Consider the following 22094-nt stretch of genomic DNA (forward strand, 5'->3'; position numbering starts at 1 on the left):
CGCGGGGGGTTGGCTCGTCGGCTCGGAAAAAATCACTCTTTATTGTTTTCGTTAGCTCCCGCGTCTGTCCTTCTTCGTCCGAGACTCTACCGTATTCTCGACAAGACAGGCGGAAGAGGGTGGAGGAAAAATATGGGAAAGTGTAATAGGAAAGAACCGGCGGTGAAGGTTGCTGGCGTTGAATAATAAAGGAGCGCGCGATCACGTTCTCTCGAATGCTCGGAATTCCAGTAGAACGCTCGTTTTTCTTATCGTCGGCGCGATCCCAGCACTTAAAAAAAAAAAATAAAAAAAAAAAGAAAAAAAAAGAATCCTTGTCGAATAAATTTCTAATGCGAATAAAACTTAATAAACTTTTATAAAGCAAGATTTTCTTATTGTTCCTCAGTACTCGAAAGGAAAATCAAATTTTCGAGCGACAATACTGCTGCAATGAGATTTTTGATAGATGTCAGTTTGATAAATGTGATGAGAGTGTAATTTTAGAGCAGATGAGTAATCAGAATCTGTTTTATGCGATCTTTTTATCGAACATTTTGTCATGTGATTTATCACGAGACACATACGATTAAATGGACACCCCTCTACACGAGTATAAAGGGACTGAAAGTTTCCCTACGGCGAGGTGTTTGCGTAGGCCAGCTGTTGACGGGCTGCCTACGGTCGCAAAAGCTTAAATACCTACTCTACCAGAGCGCCATTCATGAAAATTCAGGAAAGGGTCTGTATTTCCTATGTTCCTGCGTGGGGCCTAGCTTAGCCGAAAGCTTGTCATGATCGACGACTTCGGTCCTGATTGTTTGTTCTTCGTCCGATAGACGATTAGGCGGATCATCCGAGCACACGGGCATATCAAGTACCGTTTTCGATCGTATCTAACAATAAGATGAAATTTTTATCACAATCTTTTTCACGATATACTACACCGAGTAAAAAGTCTTACTATTTCAAATACATTTTTTAAATATTAATATTATTATTAATCTTAAATGTAAAAGTGTAAAATAAAAAAAAAAACAAAAAAAAAAATAAATTGTAAACAATTATCTCGGTAACGAAATTAAGGGACGAGAGATAAAATAATTCTGCGGATTCAAAACGCGTTACGGGATCGAAATTGATGGGGGCAAGGTCACATGTCGTGCGTGGTGACACACTGCGATAATCTTTGGCTAATTGGACGCTCGTGCAGGTACGCCAGGTTGCGTGGAGAGAGAGTTAGGTGGATGCGTCGATAACAATGGATAATCCGCGCATTCACGGTGCTCTGCGGCAGCGCGTTCGAGAGTAGATTCTCGCGTGTTTCCCCTCGTCTCGCGCCCGCTTATATATCCACTCTGCGGCCCGCGAGGGCTGGAATCCGTACGCGCGGTTACGTGTAGACACTTGCATGTACTCCATAGGTTTACGGATAAAGGAACCCAGCAGCCATATGGCGCCAAAGCGGAGCCCTTACCGCCCCTTTTCGCTCTCCCCCTCGACCTTCCCTTCCTTCGAGGTTCGTTGTTCTGTCTCTCTCTCTGCGTCTCTTTCATCCAGGTTCTCTCGCACCCCTTTGTACCCCTATCCGCCACGCACGCTTCAATTCTCTAATGGATTTGTGCTCGCTGATTACGTCAGTCGACGTAGTACCTACCTTCCATGCTGCAAGGTATATGTACGCGCCGGGATGTTCATAATCAGGGCCCTCATATTAGCTCGTTACGGGGTACGCGTGTCTGAAGCCGTCATACACCGTGGTACAGTCGTCGTTGAATGGTGAAACGAATCCTTAATAGTTACCAGATTGACGTAATGGAAGGCATTTATGATAACCGTGAATTTTAGTTTTAATTATGCGTAGAAAGATATATGCAAGTATATAAAAAATAATCGGAGCTTACGTAATTTCAGGAAAAAAGAAAAAAGAAAAAGCAGGAATTATGAGAAATTATTAGTCGTTTATTTCATTTATAAAAAAATCTTTTTATTATACATTAAGTTATATTTGCTGAGACGGACATGGTATTCGCACAATATCGTGTGATTACAGCATAAAAATCTGCGCAAAGAGATGCGAGGGGGGAGAGTATCGGACCGAGTGATATCAATGAGTCCAAGTGTCGCCGGGTTGACGTATAAATAAATTAAGCGCGCACAGCTATCGTGCGGGCTGGTGTTTACGGGTGGTCCGGCTGGCCGGACGTTTATTTCAGGAGCGTTATATACGGGAAATCAATGGGACGTAATTCCATCGTCGAATTCTCTCGCCTCGCTTCGTCGCGGCGCGACGTGGTGACGGCACGCGTATTCGTGCATGTACGGCCGTTCGCGCCGCGGAATTATTATTATTCACAAGCTGATCAACGCGCCGGACAACATCACGAACGCTTCGCGCATATCAATTGGGCAAAGCAAAGAAAATGCAAGACTGTTCAAAAGCCTACGGGACTTTCAGCCATTGAATTATCGTAATATCGTGTCGTTTGTCCATCGATATGTAAAATTATTAATTTCCTTATAACGGCCGCATAAATATTAAATAAAATTTACGCCTGTCGATACGTCGCATTAACACTTTCTACAGCTTCTACTAATGACATCCCGATCGATCATAAACGTCAATTCAATCGTGTACCGCTGATAAATCGCGCATCGTGAGATTGATTGAATACCTCCTCGAATCAGCTGCACTTGTATCGTTCGTCGCGGAAAACATTTCTCCGAAATTTGAAATTCGATCACGCGCCGATGTGTATACGACTGAACGTATCGCGGCATGCATGCGGGACGTTATCGTCGCGGATATGATCGTAACGTGCATATTTATGGAACGGATTCCCGCGCCGAAGAGTCGTCATCGCGTCCAAACAAATGAACGGAGTTGACGTTAACTGTTTCCGCTATCATGACCGGGTCATCAATATTTCATATCCGCGCGATTACGACGTCGCTTTTTCCGCGCCGATCAAAATATCGGCTTGTTGGGAAACCCCCGTGTGCTGTAAAAAGATGCGTGTACGCTTTCGAATATGCACGCGTGCGATGCTGCATTTTCACATAACGACGCGCAAAAAAAAGAAAAAAAAAACAGATGTGTTAGCTCGTGGAACAATTCCTTTTTTTTTTCCTCTTCGCTGTACCGTCCCGAATTCGCTAACGATTGTTTTCGAACGGGATTTTGACGGCAATCGCATTTCCGAACTCAATCTGATGAATTTGACAGCGGTAAAAAACCACGCGCCATTGAATTTGTGCGCAAATCGGCTTACCGAGGACCGGAAAAAAAAAAAAAAAAAAAAAATGACACCCGACGAAACTAGGGATCGGCAGACGCTTTCGAAATCCCCGTGTCAACTGTCGAGAGTGCTTTCCACACTATCGGGCATTTTACGATTTCGCGAGATTCTCGAAAGCTGATACGGTCCAGTCGAACAAAAATGCGCACGAGCGCGGGGATTGCGTGTATCGAGCACTATAAATTGTCTTGTAGTTAGGTAGCGATCGAAGATAGTAGGAGGGACCCAGGCGTTTCGGGCGCGATAGCGTGCGACATCGAAGAATTTATTGGACTATAAGGTTCGCGGAGGACGTGAGAATATTGCGTCGTTTTACCAACAGTAAAACGAACTTTGTAGCCCGTGTAACTGTCCGAACGGCAATATCTAATCGTAATGACATCGTCACAGTCGCATCTTCGCTTACTAAATCGCGATTGAATTCTCTCTAGCGAAAACATGCAGACGAGCGCAAAATCTATGTTAAGAGTCTTCTCCGCAAAGAGCTCAAAAATAGCACAAAAATATATATATATTTTTTTTTTTTTTTTTTTTTTTTTTTTTAATTTGTTTTTCTTAAAAATGAGTACGGTAGTCGGACCGATTTCTCGTCTTGTTCACCATGACCCCTGTGCTTCAACATTGCTGCCCTTTCTGTCGGTGCTACCGCAAGGCGTAACTCCAAGATTTAACGAGGCATGAGTTAATGCTGCCTCTTGGTTCCTATATTCATGAACGTATGCGTCTCTTATGTTTGCGCACACGTTGAACCTCACGAGTTCACGAGCGAATATTACGCATGGCTTCATCGTTCGTAATTTCTTCGTGAAGACACACACCTCGCATGCGATGTATAATTTGTTTGGAGTACTCCTAGAATGCGGCTTGTTATTTCAATTGATATGGCTTACTTAACAATCATCGCAGTTCGTTGTCTGAAGAAAATGCACATTTTTTAAATACATGCATGAATATAAACGCGATTGATAATAGTGATATTTTAATGATTACCCGAGTGAAAATTGAGCCTAATCGTTATCTAATGATTAGCTAGTCAATCCGTGGTTTATCTCGTGTCTAATAAAACTATCCGGCATTCAGCCAGAAGCGCAACGCTCAAAACGTCTAGATAATTATTCTTGGCTAATAACGAGCCAAAAAAGCTAGATATTTAAACGTTTTTCGCCTCATACTAATCTATACTGCGCGTATTGACCTATGCCAACGCGTACTCGGCTGCCGAGTTCGTCGGCCGCCGCGCCGGGCCCGCCGTGAGCACGTGCGTGTGTTTACATCAGCCGGCAGCTATCATGCCGCACGTCCACTTGGCGAGGGACGCGCGGGTGGCGGGACTCAACTGACCAGGCGAACTCTGCAATCGAGCACGCGTTAGCATAAGTCAGATCGCGCATTAACCTATACGCGGTGAAATACGTTCAGATATTTAACTTTTCCAGCTCCGTTATGAGACGTGTTGAGCGTTAATCTAATCTGCGCGACCGCTAACCGCAAAATCAGAATAAATTTTTTTGATGAATTCTTATTTTACTCGGGTATTAATACCTACTCGCGCAATAATGTTTTTTTTTTTCTTGTTTCGATATGGATGATATATTTTTATATCTACTGTTAATTTTTTATTTATTTTTTATTAATCAACTATATCATACGCGATCCGTAATTGTCTTCTCGAACCCCGAAATAAGTAGCATTCTTTTTCTACTCCCGGTGGAACAAAATGCCGTTCTTTAGGTGAAATGACGTCTAGGAAGATCCGTGCGAGCGGCATAAGAGTCCGGAATTTAATATTAAAAGCTCGTTCGGCGTATGAAGCGCGCATCGAAGAGGACAGGGAGGAAAGGTTATATATACCAGACCGGAATTCTTGAAATTTATCTTTTGCTGTATGTATTCGTTAAGCTTCAAGTTTTTCCGCCCACGAGTAGTACCGAGCTTTACGATCTTTCTTTCTCGCTTCCTACCTTTTCCTTTATCTTTTTTCCTCGTTATCTTTGAAAGCCGTCGGTCTTCGCGTCATCTGGACCGTTGCATCTGCGCTTCGTCGTGTCGGTTTCCTCGTCATACTTGTGAGTAGAAATCTCTGAAAATGCTTACCTCGGCCAGGCTTCATCAAATATCGCACGTTGCGGAACATTTATTGAACCTGTTGACTCTTTGGGCTTCTTGCCGGAAACTTGGAAAGATCCTTATTGCCCGCGCTCCCAGCCAATTAAAACGTCGTGGAAGTTAAATATAATGCGCTGGATACTCCATCTTCCGTCATCCTCTTTTGAAACTTTCAAGATTTATTATCTTATCTTCCAATTACTTCTTCTTAGATCAGGGTGCTATTACAGATCTGTGGCGACTTGTCAAAGACCAAATATAAAACATCTCATTAATTTAAAACATAAATTATATTAACATTCTGTTTGATCTATACTTAATATTTCAGCATTTACGTTTTAGCATTAATATCGCATCTTAAACTCGTCGAAACACGCGCAAGCGTAAAAGAAAAAATTATTGCATTTAATCTTGTTTTTAATTTGTCTGTTTAAACGGAAAACGGAAAGCAAAGAGAGTGCTTGGCTGCAAACGAGGGATTTAGTAGAAAAGAAAAACGGAAGCAACTCACGTAGTTGTTACGTAGCATCTCTTGTCAGTAGAACGCTCTCATATACCGAGGTTTCTTTTAGCGCTTACGAGTGTCACGATACGCGGAGGTGAGAGATGTAGCATGTTTATTTGTAAGGCATATTGAGGGATGTATGTGCTGAAACGCCACGTTACGTACAATATGTGTGACAATTATCCCGTAGAATAATTGCAGGATAGCGACAAAGAAAAACGACACATTGAATCGTATAATTATTTAATTTTTATTTTTAATTATTTATCATAATAATATATTTGGGGGATAAAGTTAACGCGACAGGAGGCACCGAATTTATGTCTGGAATAGAGATATTGAACATTTCCGTCGCGTAATACGGTTTTGTCGGTTAATTAATTAACGAATACTAATTAAAGTGGAAATTCAAACAATTTATTTCCCTTCCGCGCTCCTTTCCCCACTGACCTAAATTACGGATAAATCCTTTATACTATTTCGCTTTGTTTCGTGCAACAAATTCTGCCGAAATATTTTCGTTTTTATTTTTAATTTAAAATACATATAGTATTTTAATATAATACTTTACATAAAAGAATAACATATTTCACGATAATTTGGATATTCATTTTCACTATTTTACATAAAGAGATTTACTGCGATTTCTTCAACGAGAATATTATTTCTATTCGCGATGAAAGGGGTAAAATTTGAAATTCATTATTTAATTAAGCTCAAGGAAATGAGCACGGAATCGAACGTAATGGAAGGATTAAAGGGATCCGCAGAGGGAACGAAACGACAACAGAACGAGCCGTCAGAGCTACATAGTGCGTAGGAAAACACCGGGTGGCGTGTATAGATACGTACGCACGTATATACGTGCGAATCGGCACGGTAGCCAATTTAAATGCAGATCGTGGTTTAAACGCTGTCGACGTTCGAACACATGAGTCTGTCGACCGTCGCACGCGTAGGGCACCCCCTTGAAACCCTATTTCTCTCTCTTTCTCTCTCTCTTGCCATTTTCTCGTACTAATGCCACTGCTGGGATTTTAATCACGAGTTTCCACTCGACGAACCGTGCGGTCCGTGTTTCTGCACGGTGATCCCTACGAGCCCGTTCCTCTTTTTTTCTTCGCGGCTTCGTAATTGCGACATTGTCGATATCCAGTTACCAGCTGACGTGTAACGATATAATTCGCGCGACATATTTCGGAATCGACAGGACCATCTGTTCTCAAATTGAGAGCTTACTAGGCGTTATGTCGCGAGGTGTGTTAAAAATTTAAAAATTATATGATTTTTACGAATTACTATTGTTAACGTTGTGATTAAAAAAAAAAAAAGAACTTTAAGAATTAAACTTTTTACAATTTATAATAAAAGATTATATGCGTGTATATTAGTTTTAATTCGACATGATGAGATTTTTTTTGGACAAATTAAAAACCGCGTGCAATGTACTCGTCGTAGTCGAATGACTTGGGAGGGCGCGTAAGTGTCGAGGTATGGCTTATGAATATTCAGAAATCGTGCGTGTCGTCGCTACGTGACGCATATATATTCGTAGGCAGCTGACACGGGGGTTCGGGCCAGCCGAAGGAAGGAAGGAAGGTGGTATCGGGATCGTAAGGGGTGCGGAATAGTGGGCCTGAAAGGATAGAGTGCTGATGATAGCAGATAAGAATGCCATGTCTTGCCTATCGGTCTTGCCACCCCGCTCGCGGCTCTCGGGTTACACGAAGGGTGAATCGCCGATAATCCGCTTACCCACAGTGGACAGATAAACTGTTTATTATTACTTTCGCTTTCCACGCTGATATGTACGGCTATGATATCTATCGTCGGGTTTGGGGTGCGCGAAATTCGACGGATGTGCCTTTGGCCACGGATATTAGCTAGACTAAGATGAATGGCGGTTCTCTTAATGTCGAAGCATTCACAACGATAGTTATTTATGTGAGGATAGATATTTCAACTTGAAAGAGTTTTGGAGGTTTATGTAATAGATATTAAAAAAATTTTTTTTATTTTATTGTAAGTAAACTTTACCTTAACAGCATTTTAAATTTTTTCCTTAATGTGTTGAAAATTAAATATGACAGACGTGATATAAAGAATTATAATTTTGGAGCTTATCAAAAATGATGCGGCTAAGAGGATTTTACCTATAATTTTAGAACGCCATGTAGATACAATCGGGTAAAGACACAATTTCCGATATCAGTCAGTCAGTCAGTCAGCAAGTCAGTCAGCTGCATTCTCACCCCTGCGTGTCATAAAATCCATTTTCCCGCTTCTAGAAGGGACGAGATTCGGAAGTTCGAGGAAGGGCCGTGCGAGGATCCACCGCGTAATCCACTTTTATTACTTTTCAGTCAGCGTAGGGAGTATAAGAGATATTTCCCACTTACTCGGGATTACTTCCATCGAGTCTGCACCAAACGAAAGAAAATATTTCTACGGTTCAGCTCTATTATTTTTATTCTCTGTAGTTAATTGCGCAAGTATCTTAACCTAGATATTAAAGTATTAGGTGATAATTCATCGTTGATTGTTATAAAAGTTAACGGTAAATCTGAACAAGTGTAGAATTGAAATTTTTTCACGTTTCTCTAACTTGTAATTTTGTTTTTTTTTTTCTTTTTGCTTTATTAAGTTAAAGATTGCAATTTTTATTCATTTACCTTTAATTACGAGCAACAACGACTTATTAATAGAATATACGGTACCTCGAATAATATTGTTATTTGAAGCATCCCAATTTCGTATAAACGTGACTATATATCTCTTCTGTTTCCATTATCGGTTAATCGAATAATAGAACATCTTCATTAGCTTCTACCGAAATATACCGTCGAAATCCATGAGCCAGATGGCTCGGACTTGATTAAGTTCTTCTGGTCCATGTCTAATGCACGAACGAAATTATCCATGCCCGCTTTTCAAAAATAACGGCTTATTAAAGCTGACGTTGTTTTATCTGAAATAAAACCGCAATTTCTAAGAATGGACATCAACTGTTTGTTACAACATAATAGAAGAGATTGCCGTTGTATTCGCTGTTCGGATAAATCGATTATAATTTAATTATTTCAGCTGTATTAATTAATCGTAGCTGATATTAGTAGTAAAGCGTGTTAAACGTCGTGTTTGTATGGCTGCTGCGGTTGCACAAAATTGTCGTTTGTGGACTGTTAGGGTGTAGTCATAATGCGACCAAGTAATGGTTGCAGCGATAATTAAACGCTACAAACAGGCACTTGGTACACGGTAACGTATCGACAATCTGTACGAGAGAGATGATGACTCGATACTCCCAGCGCGATTGATTATTCCCCGATCTACATCGCAAAACGAATCTTAACCGCGATCTCGCTTGCGATCGAGATGTAACGAACGTCGATGGTATGATTACAATGGGCTAATTGCTTTATTGCTCGTCGGCCGCTGCCAAATCGAATGAAAATGTTTATGACGGCTGTATGCCCGGCATACCAATTTACATACAGAGATGCTCGGAGTTTCTACTTTTGGGAATTCGATGATACCTCGTTTTAAAAGAGTGACAAATCAGTTATCAATGCGTGATTAATTATTCTAGCTATTAAAAAAAAAAAAAGAAAAAAAACTACGGTTGAAAATAATAGTAGGAGATAATCGACGAAAGTACGATTAGATGTCTCTGGTACAAGGAAGTCGATGATCTCGTTTGAAACTCATCGAAACGATTCGAGGATCTGTTTAGCTTCGTTCTGCTCTTCCTCACTTCGTGCTGTTTAGTCATATTCCGTCTCGTTAATTATCAAGCGTGCAGCAATTCTTGCTGGCGTATGTGCACTACCGAGAGGCCGTATCGTATCGAACTTTCATCATTGCCGAATTGCAAAATCCATTTCCATTACTCCGGCTGCCAAACGTACTTTACAGAGGCGGCGTAACAAAGCACGCGTTGCCGTCATTGTTCACAGAACTGGTAATTAATGTTTCTCGAGACACATTAATTAAATTCGCGTTCTTAATTAAATTACGAGGGTTATTTCTCTATGTGATCGAGCCGGCGTAAAGCGAGCGACGGCTAGCCGTGGTTAAGTATCATGAATTGTAACATTGCCACATCGACGTTTGAGTACTTTACTAATTATCCGCCGTGAGTAAATTTGAATGTTTTAACCACCCGCGCGCATAAACACTCCGGCGGGATTTACTAAACAGTGGTTACTTTCTCGTAGCTAAATATTTAATTACCGCGATAATTTATTTTACTGTGATAACAGTGTCTAGTTTAGGCGAATAAATCCTCGCTTAACATAATTATAAATTGTCAAAAAAAAAAAAAAAATTTAATTTAATATTTATAGGTAACGGTTAATTTTTATGCGATACAGAGATACGCGTGCATGATGTGTTATGTCGAGTACAAAGAAAATTGTTAAAAACGTAATTTCAAAGCACACGTAACCAAGAAGAGGATTGATATAACGTGAAAGGACGAAGAAAAGATATTTAGAAAAAAAGAAAAAAAAAAATTATCTCACTATATGCTCGACACTCCTTTTTGGAAGCAGCCGTGCAAGCGCGACAAGCACGTCGTTCCGCGAGTTTATAGGACTCGAGAGGGCCACGGCGAGGACCTAATTCGAGAATAAGTACGAAAAAGGCAGGGAGATGTACCACGGTCGCGTGCCTTGCGCCACCGAGGTTAACTAGGACTGTTTATTGTTCAAGTCTCGAAGTGCCCGAGACTTCATTAGCTAGAAATGCAGCGCGGCTTCCTCGGGTATGGAGAAGGTACGGAAGAGAGAAAAGGCTAAGAAGTTGCAGAAGAAACCCGACGTCTTCACGGTGTTCCGTTAATTAATTAAACGAAGGACCTGAAATTCAAACATGTCGCATTAGCCTGTATCAGGTGCACTATTTCGCTAAAGCAGACGGACCTTTCACTTTCGAAAATTTAGAACGTTGCGCTTTATTGCCGAGGACTCTCTCTTTCTCTTTCTCTCTCTCTCTCTCTCTCTCTCTTTGACTGCCGCACATAATTAACGTCTCGTTAAATATCGTCTTTATGAATAGGATGATGTAGTCGTAATGATCTTCGCGAAAAATATTGATGACAGCTGTATATCTGAATTACTTGAAAAGAAATTTAAGACAGGAAACTTAAAGCACACATGAGAGCTTTTAATTATTAAAAAAATTTCTTTGCGTATAAAAAGAAAGAAGGCATACGTTAAAATAATTTTGATATTTCTTTTAACGAGTACCTATTTCTAAATTTGGCTTGACGATATTGAATAAATTAGAAAAAAAGAAAAATGTTTTTAATTTAGACGATGCACTTAGCTATATTAAAAATGCCAGTAAGGAAATTATTTTGTCGGGCATTCAATACTTCGCAGCATTCGAACGATAAGCGCCTTCTGGCAGCGCGTGAATTCATCGCTATTCTTCTGTCCCCGAGTTCTCCATGGACCCCCCGCGAGTTCTGAGTCAGAAGTCATGTAATGGGAAGGGAGACGCGCACACGAGAAGGTGTAGTTGAACCGATTCGGCTGGCGTTACGGCGCGACGCCCCGTCCATACTGAGTTATGGCATCCATAACTAGCACCCACGTCTTTCATTAACCCCGGCATTGTCGCGCGCACCGTGCCGCCGCGTTGTTAAAGGGCCACAGGGAGATTTGGTCGCGAAGGGGACCGAAGCGGGACACCTATTTGTTTTTCCTACGTTCGTATTTGCCTGCCATATGTGCCGCTTACTACACGTCTAACATCGTTGAGGATCATGAAAACTTGCAGGATATTAATATACGACGCTCGCTGTAACTTTTACCAGACTAGGAGCCGCAGTTATTATTTGCAACGGGTATACTTTATTTAGGTTTCTCGTTAACAGACGTGAGTCGGAATATTTTCACTTATTGCTTCTGTAAATTTATAATTTACGAAATATAACTGTAGTCACGATTGCTGTTAGTTCGTTGTACATGACGACAAATAGCATGACCATTTGATATTTTAACCACATGTGTGAAAATTGACGTCAACAGTAACCCCTTCAGTAACAAACAGCATCGATCATAATTTTGTGTTGACTACTTTATCACGTCCAGTTGAAAGGACAGGGATGGCCATTCAGTAGAAACAAGCGTAAAAAAAAATACAGATAAACGATATCGATCGATCATTTGTTTGTGAAGGGAAATCAGCCTGGAGGCATGACGTGCAAAAACCGTTTGGCAAAATTTTGATTATACATTTACATTTTAATCATTACACTAACTTTTCTAATTACACAACTTTATCACAAAGAAAGGAATATATGTGAATGTTAATACATAATTTATATTAAATTCTTAGTTTATCTTTTATGTTATTCTTTATTTTACACATTGAATTCTGCTTTCTCTATAATTTTAAATAACCGCAACTACTTTGTGAAATTGTTTTACCTAACGCGTTATTGCATTAAAAAATTAATATTTATATATAATTATCCTTTCATACTCTAAATCAACTTCCTGGACAAACGTACGAAAGATAAAGTCAAGAAAGAGCGAGGAGGGGTGTTGCGATGAGAAACATGTTATATTTTTAGCGGGGCCTTTGATTTAACTGTGTGTGGGTGGCCTGTGCGGTTCCGCTGGCTTTTTAGTGTATAGTAAACATTGCTGGAAGATAAACTAATTTGTCCCGAATTTATAAAGTCTGCTCGTCCGTCTCGTGGCGCGGACAAGATACATAGATCATTTACTTGCTTAAACAAACATAAAGGGGACGGGAAAATCGTGCATGTTGTAGTCACACGCGCGAGTCTTCGGAAAACTTTCCGCGAAATGATAAATATGAATATGTAAATAACGAACACACACGTATCAAAAAGTACATTTTTTAATATTAATTATATCTATGTATAATATAATGTTATATGTTTCAGTAACGTTTACATAATTTTTATAGAACTGATAGCCAAAAAAAAAAAATTAAAAAAAAAGATTTAATAAAAATAAATATGGTATAACATAAATTTTTTAATATCGCAAAATAATTTTAATTAATATTTAAATTAAATTTTATTTTATTAAAATTAAATGTCACGTTCATACAATTTTTACAATTTTCACGATGTTTTAAATGTTAAAGTAACTTTATAATAATTATTCAGCTAAATGTATAAAATACATTCATCCGTATAAGGTATTAAATTGTTACGAAATTTCTTTGAAATTTATATTGTTGCAAATGAAGTGGTTTATCGCAGCGTTATGAGAAAGAAAGAGAGAAAGGGTATTAAAATGAAAGGTAAACGCGTGCCGCGTATGTGATGTGATACGCGATCGTCATGAGAACGTCGGGGATGTGGTCACATGTGGCGATCGCGTCGCAGCATGAGAAACTCCCGACATGTATCTTCGGCCAGCGTGTTGATATGGGCGCAGTTGTGCGCCGATGATTAATAGGAATCGACGGAAGCCGACATTGCGCGATGCCGACGTCGTCCGGTCGAGAAATATCGCCGATAAATTCTCTTTTGAATGCGGCCGACCTCCGTTTCTTTTTCTTTCTCTCGTTACTTGTTTTTCTCTCTTCTTCGCGAAAAGCGAAATATCTCTTTTTTTTAGTCGCGCGCCCTTTTTCTCACACGTTAATAACACTTTCCCGTCTTGATCCTCGAAAGCGCGTTCGCTCGCCTGGTGTGCGAATACAAAGGAATTAGGTGACTGCGAAATGCATTCTGCAATACTAATCGGCGAATCGATCGACTGTTATTAATTTAGCGTATTAATTCGCGACGATTGGCGTCATCACTTAATCGATTATCTCAATGCAGGAGATAATGAAGCTTACGTAAAATTCAGTATTAAATATTGCCGACGTAGCTCTCATTGAAATAATGACGTGATACATTTTCCTTCCGTTAGTTTTTTATTTTTTTTATTTTTTACTTACTCGAAGACACAAGTTTCGTAATAAAATTATAAATTAATGAAACGTATTGCTGTCAAAAATGTTACGTTTTAATGTTAACTGTATTTTATTTATTATATTAACGGTAACGTCGATGGCGATGCGCAAATTAATTATTTTCCATGTAACATTGCGTGTTCATTTCCATTAAATAATTCTGTGAATTTTATTTGCTAAATTGGAAATAATTTTTTTCTAGTTAATGACGTTTTTTGATCGCTGCCGGAAAGTGGATGCACAACGAACGATCGATGTGTAACATTGACGTGGTGAAAGAGTTCGAGGGATTGGGAAGCTCGCGCTCTTGTTAGGAACAACAATGTGCACGTCGCTCAACGGATGAGGCTCGGACGTAACGTGTCAATCGAACGTTATTAATTTGCGGTATTCATTATCCTCGTAAATAGATAGCGATTAGCATCATTGATAATGCCACGAATTAGTCATGCCAGCGTATTATGTCGCATTAAACGTATTGCTCGTCTATTTCCGAGTAAACGAACGGAATCAATAATTCAGATTGGTAATTGCATGTTTCTCTCTGGTTTCGAAAGCTGGAGCTCATTATCTCGATGTTATGTTTTACAAAGACAGAGGAAACTCGGAAAATCTCTAGCACCGAAGTAGCGCAGATCAATCGGTGAGGTTGATTTGGAGTGCTCGGCGGGAATCTTCGACAGGAAATGTGCGCAGATGATGGCGATGCATTCGCCTTGTCAAAGGCGCGGAAGTAAGAGTCAAAGAAGTCCCGGAATCGCCTTCGGCTGAACAACTCGGTATCGCGCGTGACAGGCATGCGCGTGTACGCGATTTTCCACGTATATACGTGACATATTGTTTTCGCGGATGCACCACTACGAAGGAGAGCTTCCACGCCGTTCGTTTTGCACCTCTCATCCTCTTCGTCCTCTTCATCGTCTGCCTTCGCATTCACCCTTCCCCGGTCTCCGAGTTTGCAGTTCCACGAGTGGGCGTTATTGTGTTACGATGTATACCACGGGGCAGACTCTTACGGTGCTTCGTGCTACGGATTCGGGTGTAAACGTTATTATTTTTCGCAATTTGCTAAGCAGATGCTCCCTATTGTGAAACCGCCACTGCCGCCGGTACCACTCCGTTGTTCGGGCTTTATTTTCCCGTCTCGTCTCCTACAGTTGCCAACATTGCGATATTTTTCCTCCGTTTGCATAGAGGAACAAATTTTTTTTTTTCTTTTCCTTTCTTTTTTTTTGCACACGAATCCGTGCAATCGTAAAATTTTCATGCCCGTCTATGGACTAAAATATACAAGGAAGGGGAGAAATGAATAAAGAGCGGACAGTCAAATAAGAAGTTAGTTTTAACGTGACATTTTTCGAATAATTTAGTAACAAAGTTTCTTTTTAATATTAAAATATTTTTTATAGAAGAATGCTTTCAATTTAAATTAGCGCAATAATTTTACAGTTTTTAAAATTAATTTCTAACTTTATCAGAGACCTTACAGAATTTAATACTTTTATTATACAGCTGGAAACCACTCTTGTTTCTTTCTTTCTTTCTTTCCTTTTTTTTTTTTTTAATTTTTTTAAACCATTGTTTTGACATAGTTTTAAATTGTTGCACCCGCGTGCGCACGAGCGTGAATAGCGTGTATTCGTGTTGGAGGTTGAATATTTAAACCAACTTGCTGGCGCGCATTGTTTCACCGGAATCCTCATCTCGGTGGAATACACACGTCGAGAAATAATGATCGCACCGGTCGTCCGCCGTCCTTTTCTTCTCGTCTCCTTCTTTGCTGGCGTCTCCTCTGTTCTTCACGCCCGCGCCGCTAAAGCATCTCCGACAAAAACGCTGCACTACCGGCTTGAGATTGCACGGCGTGCGTTTCTTTCTTCCGGTGACTGTAGACAAGAAGAGTAGAGTATGGAAAACGTTTGAATTTTCTTCGTGGCGCATCTGTATTCTATCTGTACAGACAAAACATTTTTTTTTTTCTTCTTCTTTAAGGAAGTTTCAGGATGAATTATAAACGAGCAAAGTCGCATATAGATAAATAATCGTATGCTAATCTTTAAATATATTTTTTTATCATAAATTTAAAAAGATGGAAAAATTTTATTTCATTTTTGCACGTTGATATATCAAATTCGTGCTTTCTCATTTTTATGCGCTCCTTATGAGATATTCCTAGAGTTAACGATAACGCTGCTGCATCGTATCCAGACCCGCTTGGCGTGTTAAACTAGTTTGAATAAACGAAGGGAAACAGACGCGAGAAAGATGCGAAGTCGACGACATACCGTGAAGCAGAAGTTTTAACATTGGTAGTTGTGCACGTCGGCAGGTTTTCTTTTCGTTCTTCTTGTCAGCGCTTTCCAAACATTCGTTCTTTTCGGAACTTATCATCATTTCTGTGATCTTCAACACTCAAAGTTACAGAGAAAGCGATATACTTTTATTCAAACCTCGTCGACCGCTTGCTTTTTATAATACTTTGCCGATTCTTCAATAATATATTTCTTTTTTTTTTATATAAATTTAATCTACTGTTTTCTTTTGAAAATTTTTTAATAAGGCATGTGTAATAATAATTTGTTTTTTTTTTTCTTTTCTTTTCCAGATATATACTATGGAGGTGCGAACAGAAAGACCACGGACCGCCGGTCGAATAGCACCGACCGGGAGAGTAACACCAACGGTCCATCAAACTGGTGGAGGCCGAAGAAAAGCTATTCCGGTTCCACCACCGAGAGTGCCGACTCCCATGCCCGTTGCAAATAACAATCAACAAAAGTGAGTACGCTTTTAAATCACAATTTTACGTGCATTAATAATTGGAGATTAATTCTCCCTCGCGTACCGTACAAATCGGTCAGACGGAAACATCCCGGTGGCAATGATCGTCTGATCGGCAAATTCGCGAAAGTTTTATGTAGCGAGAATATGTCGGGGATCATGCTTTCTGAACTCGTTACGGTGCAGTGGATGGAATGCCTATGTGTTCGACGATACGACGCTCAACTTTGTCCCGTGGTTTAATGGCGGATTTTACAACAAGTTTCCAGTCGCATTAATTCCTTGCGAGGATAAATGCCATTAACTGGGCCGCTTTAAGGTGCAGTCGCGGCTAGCACGGTTCGGGGATAGGTATGGCTGATTAAACTCAGCCAGGAAGCGCAAGGTCGTTGCTGCCCACTTCGTTGATCTCCTTCGCCAATCTGCTCCGGTGAAGCGTTGGCTCGTGCAGAACCGGGGATTTGCCCGCCACCACTCGCGGATAATACCACCCCCGAGATGTTAAGCTTTCGCGGTTGGCGTATTTTTCGGAGCCGGTGTTCACCAAGCTTGGGATTTTCGAGGATGGCTTTATCGGAGCGCCGCAAACTGCGCACATATGTTGGGCTTGATAATTGAAAAGCTAAGTGAACGAAGGTTGATACGCGACACAAAGGGATGATTACGTTATATCGACGTGAAACGATTTAATCGGCGATTTCTTAGGTATAAATGGCATGTACGATTAAAAAATTTTTTTTTTTTTTTTTTAATATAGCATTCTGTTTAGTTTTATTATATCGCGTGCTGTTTAGTCGTAGTACGTAATATTCAATGGTTACGGGAAAAAGATGCTTAAGTATTTAATTTAATTAAATCCGTGACAAGTTATGAAATTAATTTCGTATTTTTTAGGTTTTTGTCTCCTCTTTTATGGTCTTATGCTCAAGTTTGATAAAGGTCGTTCTTGAGTATGTCACTTAAGCGTACTGTCTAATTAAACTTCTTCCCGTCTAATTAAGATGCTTTCCTTTTGTGTTGGGAATCTTGGAAACTAAAATCTTAGATAAAAGTCGCTGGTAATAAGCGCTGTCAGAAAAAAAAAAAAAAAAGACAGAGAAAGTATATTCCCACGTTTAGTTCGATGGTTAATCGTTGGCATTTTGTCAACACTTTCAATGACTTACAGCGTGATAATTATTCGATCTGTTTTTTTCTTCGATAAAAAACAAAATACGTACACACATCATAACAGACAACATTTTCCCTCGTCTATTTATTTGCGTCAATTAAATAATAAAAATTTTTTAGCAAGTTAGTAAAAACGCGTCTATTAATTACGGGCGAACGACTATTTTTACCGCAAAAAAATATTTGCGTCGGTGTGAGTTATCGAGAAAAATTAAATGCATAGTGGTTAAATGCTGATCATTGAAATTCTACGATTTTCTGGTTCGTGGTATTTTTATGATTTCCGTGGCATCCCTTTTTCGATTTCTCTCTCTTTCTTTTTCTCTCTTTCTCTCTCTTTCTCGACATACGTACATTTCATTAAATACTCCTTTTTTTCCCCGCATCCGCGGCCACCCTTCGTAAATATTCGTGCGGCGAAGGTTCTACAGCTATTCGCAATGAATCCCTGTTTCCCGGGGGTGGACGTAGACGCGTAGCGGATGGGAGGGATGAGGTGCGTCAGGAAGTTTGAAGTATTTTCCTCATAAAGCTTTCGAGGTATCTAAAATATTTGCGACGATGCGGATTTCGCTTTCGAGATTTTAATTAATTAACGACCCGACACGCCGGCCCGAACGAACCTGTTCGGCCAGACGATGTGTACGTGGCCGTGGAGAGAGATGCAATGAAGGTGGATGGAGGAGGTAAAGGTTCATTAGAACCTCGTGCAGCTTGAAATTCTGTCGACCACAATGTAAATAACTCACTCGTGCTTTATATAAAGCGGAAAGAGAACCTTTGTGCCAAAGAGCTGCCCGTATGCGTTCATTAGGCAGTGTTTAGCTTTAGTTACACCGGTACATTTCGAATCGTTGCTGTCGTGCGTGAACACGTCCGCGTGTCATGTATTACACGTGTGAAGAGTCGTTGAAATGGATGTTGAATCGGTAGCGAGACAAGTATACGGAAATGTAAAACTTTGTCGTATTATGCTCGCCTTCGCGTAGTCGCGTGGAATTCGATCAAAGGAACACTTAACGATGCCAATATGTCAACAGCTTATTTAAATTAGAAAAGTCAGGCGAGATTGTTTTAAACTAATAATTACGCTGTTTTAATAAAATACATATAAAATAGTGCGATGATTCGCGATGCATAACTCAATTTATTTTGTAGTTAATGAGTGTAAAATAGACGGAGATGCAAAAAATGACCAACTTGTTCGTCGCGACAAATATAGAAAGATAAAAAGATATCTAGATTACAATTATCATTGCAAATTAATCGAGCTGCTCGGTCACCTCGATAAGGAAATAATACTAAAGACAATTCCAATCTCTCAAAGCGGTTCTCCAGAATCTGGTACGTCTCCTGGGAATATCGTGACTAACAAACGCCGGTTTCACCGCGGTGGAATATACGCCAATTAGCCCGTATTTTTCGTCAAAGAGATCAAACCCCTTTCTGTATTAGTACAGGACCCAGAGGTTATGGACGTAAAGAGTCGTTGGTAGAGACAAAGTAGAGGCAATGTTGGAGATAATATCAAAGGATAGTTAAGCCGTAGAATATATAAAATGCCAGCGTCAGAGAGCTTTTACGATTTCTGTTCAAGGAAAACGCGTCCTACGCTTTTTGTCAATTTAATCTATCGTATCTCGCTGTTAATTTATTCTCTTTATGTCGTTTTTTATATATTAAAAAATATTTTTTTTTTATTATTATCCGAAAAATTATCCGAAAAAGTTTGTTAAAGAAGTTTACGCGCGTGGAAGAAATATGATGTCGAAGAAAAATAAAACATGACGATTAGATAGAATAGGTTCGAAAAACTTCCGGGTTCGTAATTTCGATGATGAATATTAAATCGATAGTTTCCAAGAAAACTTTTCTTGTAAGGCTATTTGTTACGTTTTTTTTTTTTTAAATAAATCTTTTCTGCAACAGATAATTAAAACACAAATCAAGATTATAAAAAAGTAATATTTACAGCGAACGTAAATTGTGTAAATATGGTAAAATTTTATTACCTAATCGTATCTCGCAAACAGCGCTTACTTACTCTATTACCCTGTAAACAGTCGTTTACTTTATTACAGCGCTATGATAATCAAATTATTTCAATACGAATGACACGTCCGCGTTTAAACTTGGCCATCTCGTACTCGGTTCAATATCCTCTTGCGCGTAATGGTTCCGTACGAATCCAATTTGAGACCGGTTGAAAGACTAGCTCTCGATTGATTTGTCGCGCATGTCGGCAGTTAATTAGCTTGAAGTAGACGACGTCAACCTAGCTGGCGGCTTTTAATCAAGCAATTAATCAAGCGATAGCTGAACGTTATTAACTTACATGTGACAATCAAGATCGTTTATAATCACACGTTGATCAGTTTCATGTGCTTTTTCTATTATTTATATAAAATATAAAATAATATTAAAATTGATCGTCAATATGCACCAATGAATCAATATCAATCAAATTGTAATCAATCGAATTGTGATTATATCTTTGTAAATTATTTCATTATTATTTTCTTTTTTTTTTTTTCTTTTGACTTTCTTACGATATCCGAGATATATACGGACGCGAAACTGGTGTCTGCCTCGATAGCAATTTACTTTTTTAACGGCTTTTGATAACGAGCTGTTTCTTTACGGTCCTTTGAGAGCGATTTACCTCTTTGCAACTGTTGATAGAAACTCGCAGGTTTTATGGCATTTGATAGTGATTTATATTTCGCTACACGGATTATTTCGTTCGCTGATTTTTTTTTATCCCGCATTGATCTGCACCGACGAACCTATCGGCAGACGTGTACGCTTTCTGCTTTCGGTTTTTTGATGGATTGTGCGAGTACGCGTGAGTGCGCCACCTCAAATACATCGGGGTGCTTAACGAGGCAGATTTTTACGGGAACAGCCGTCAAATGGAAAAACGGATATCCCGCTATGAGAAGCTCGATGTCGTGTACGTTCGCGACTCGAATTGCGGCATTCGAATCGTTCGAGATTGGCATAGCGAGTCCGCAACGCGGGTCAAAGGTCCGCGAAACTTGTTTAACAAATTTTAAGAATCGTTTCTGAGGGAAAGAGGTGCTAAATCGCATTTTCTGAGATGGCACAAAAGTATTAGAAATTCCTTCATTTTTTTATTTCCGTAAATAGGGTTTGATAATAAGTAAGTTATTTTTTTTCCTTTTTTTTTGCCTGAGTTGTGCGTTGGATATATTTTCTTGTTTTTAAAATCTTAAATATTAATAAATAAAGCGCGATCGGTTAATTCTATCGAAAAAAAAAAATAGTATTATACGTGAAGTGCTTTTAACGATCGCTTTACTGCGTTACTATTTTTTCGAGTAATTTTTTAAAGAAATAAATTAGAAACAGAGAAATATTCGAATTATTTTTAAGGCTTGACTCGAACAGTTTTATAACGACGACGATCTAGGAGCTCCAAAGTAACAGGTTGGTCTCGGAATCGCAGAAAAATATGCTCGAGCGTGGAGCACGACGTTGTCTTTTGTTTTTTAGGAGAACGCCTCGAGCTCGCCAAGCGCACCTAAAAAACGTAAACAGACCAACTCGGCGTCGAGCTCGCCGAGCGCATCTAAAAAACGTAAACAGATCAACTCGGCGTCGAGCTCGAAGCTTCCGAGAACTCCGAGCGAAACGGACAACGGTCAGTTGACGATCGAACCTATCGCTCTCTCATTTCTTCGCGGTTCTCTCGCTTCCTCCAAGAGCCGAAATCTCTAACGGTATCGAAGCTTCCGAGAACTCCGAGCGAGAAGGACAACGGTCAGTTGACGATCGGACCTATCGCTCTCTCATTTCTTCGCGGTTCTCTCGCTTCCTCCAAGAGCCGAAATCTCTAACGGTTACTTCAGTCTAGTCGCGGAGGCTCGGGCGTGCGGACGTGTTGTTAATCGCTCCGCAACTATACGTAATTTCGACCGCGGACAGGAAAGCGTTGCATACGAATAAGTTTCGACGTCGTCGAATCGGAAACGGACGATCGTTCTCTGCATTCGTGCTACTCTACTCATCGTTCTATGCTTTGAAAAAATACTCCGGAAAGAAAAGGTTATGGCGACGGCAGAGCGCGCGAAGCGTCCGACGTGAATTGTGCGGGAATTGCATCGGGCATTTCCGACCGGCTCCGATTAAAATTTTTTTCGGCAGGTTCCGGCAACTGCCAATGTCGCGAGCGTGAGATCCGCAGCTCGCCCCGTCTTCGTCGCGGCCGGGATTCTCATCCCGCGTTCGGGATGCTCGCGTTCGGGCAAGTGTCTTTCGAGGAACTTAAAGGAAGATAAAGT

The 22094-nt window shown here is 40.0% G+C and overlaps 1 protein-coding gene across 2 annotated transcripts in view; it reads left to right on the forward strand.

The window, feature by feature from the left end:
• Window positions 1-22094, forward strand: part of LOC139106073 (uncharacterized) — a 278883-nt gene that overhangs the window by 28909 nt on the left and 227880 nt on the right. For both annotated transcript variants that reach the window (XM_070662553.1, XM_070662554.1), the window contains exon 2: window positions 16445-16617. In XM_070662553.1, the coding sequence (XP_070518654.1) occupies window positions 16454-16617 (164 nt within the window). In that variant the 5' untranslated portion in view covers window positions 16445-16453. The remainder of the gene's footprint in view (window positions 1-16444; window positions 16618-22094) is intronic.

The sequence above is a fragment of the Cardiocondyla obscurior genome, linkage group LG10, assembly GCF_019399895.1.
Source record: "Cardiocondyla obscurior isolate alpha-2009 linkage group LG10, Cobs3.1, whole genome shotgun sequence".
Taxonomy (NCBI): domain Eukaryota; kingdom Metazoa; phylum Arthropoda; class Insecta; order Hymenoptera; family Formicidae; genus Cardiocondyla; species Cardiocondyla obscurior.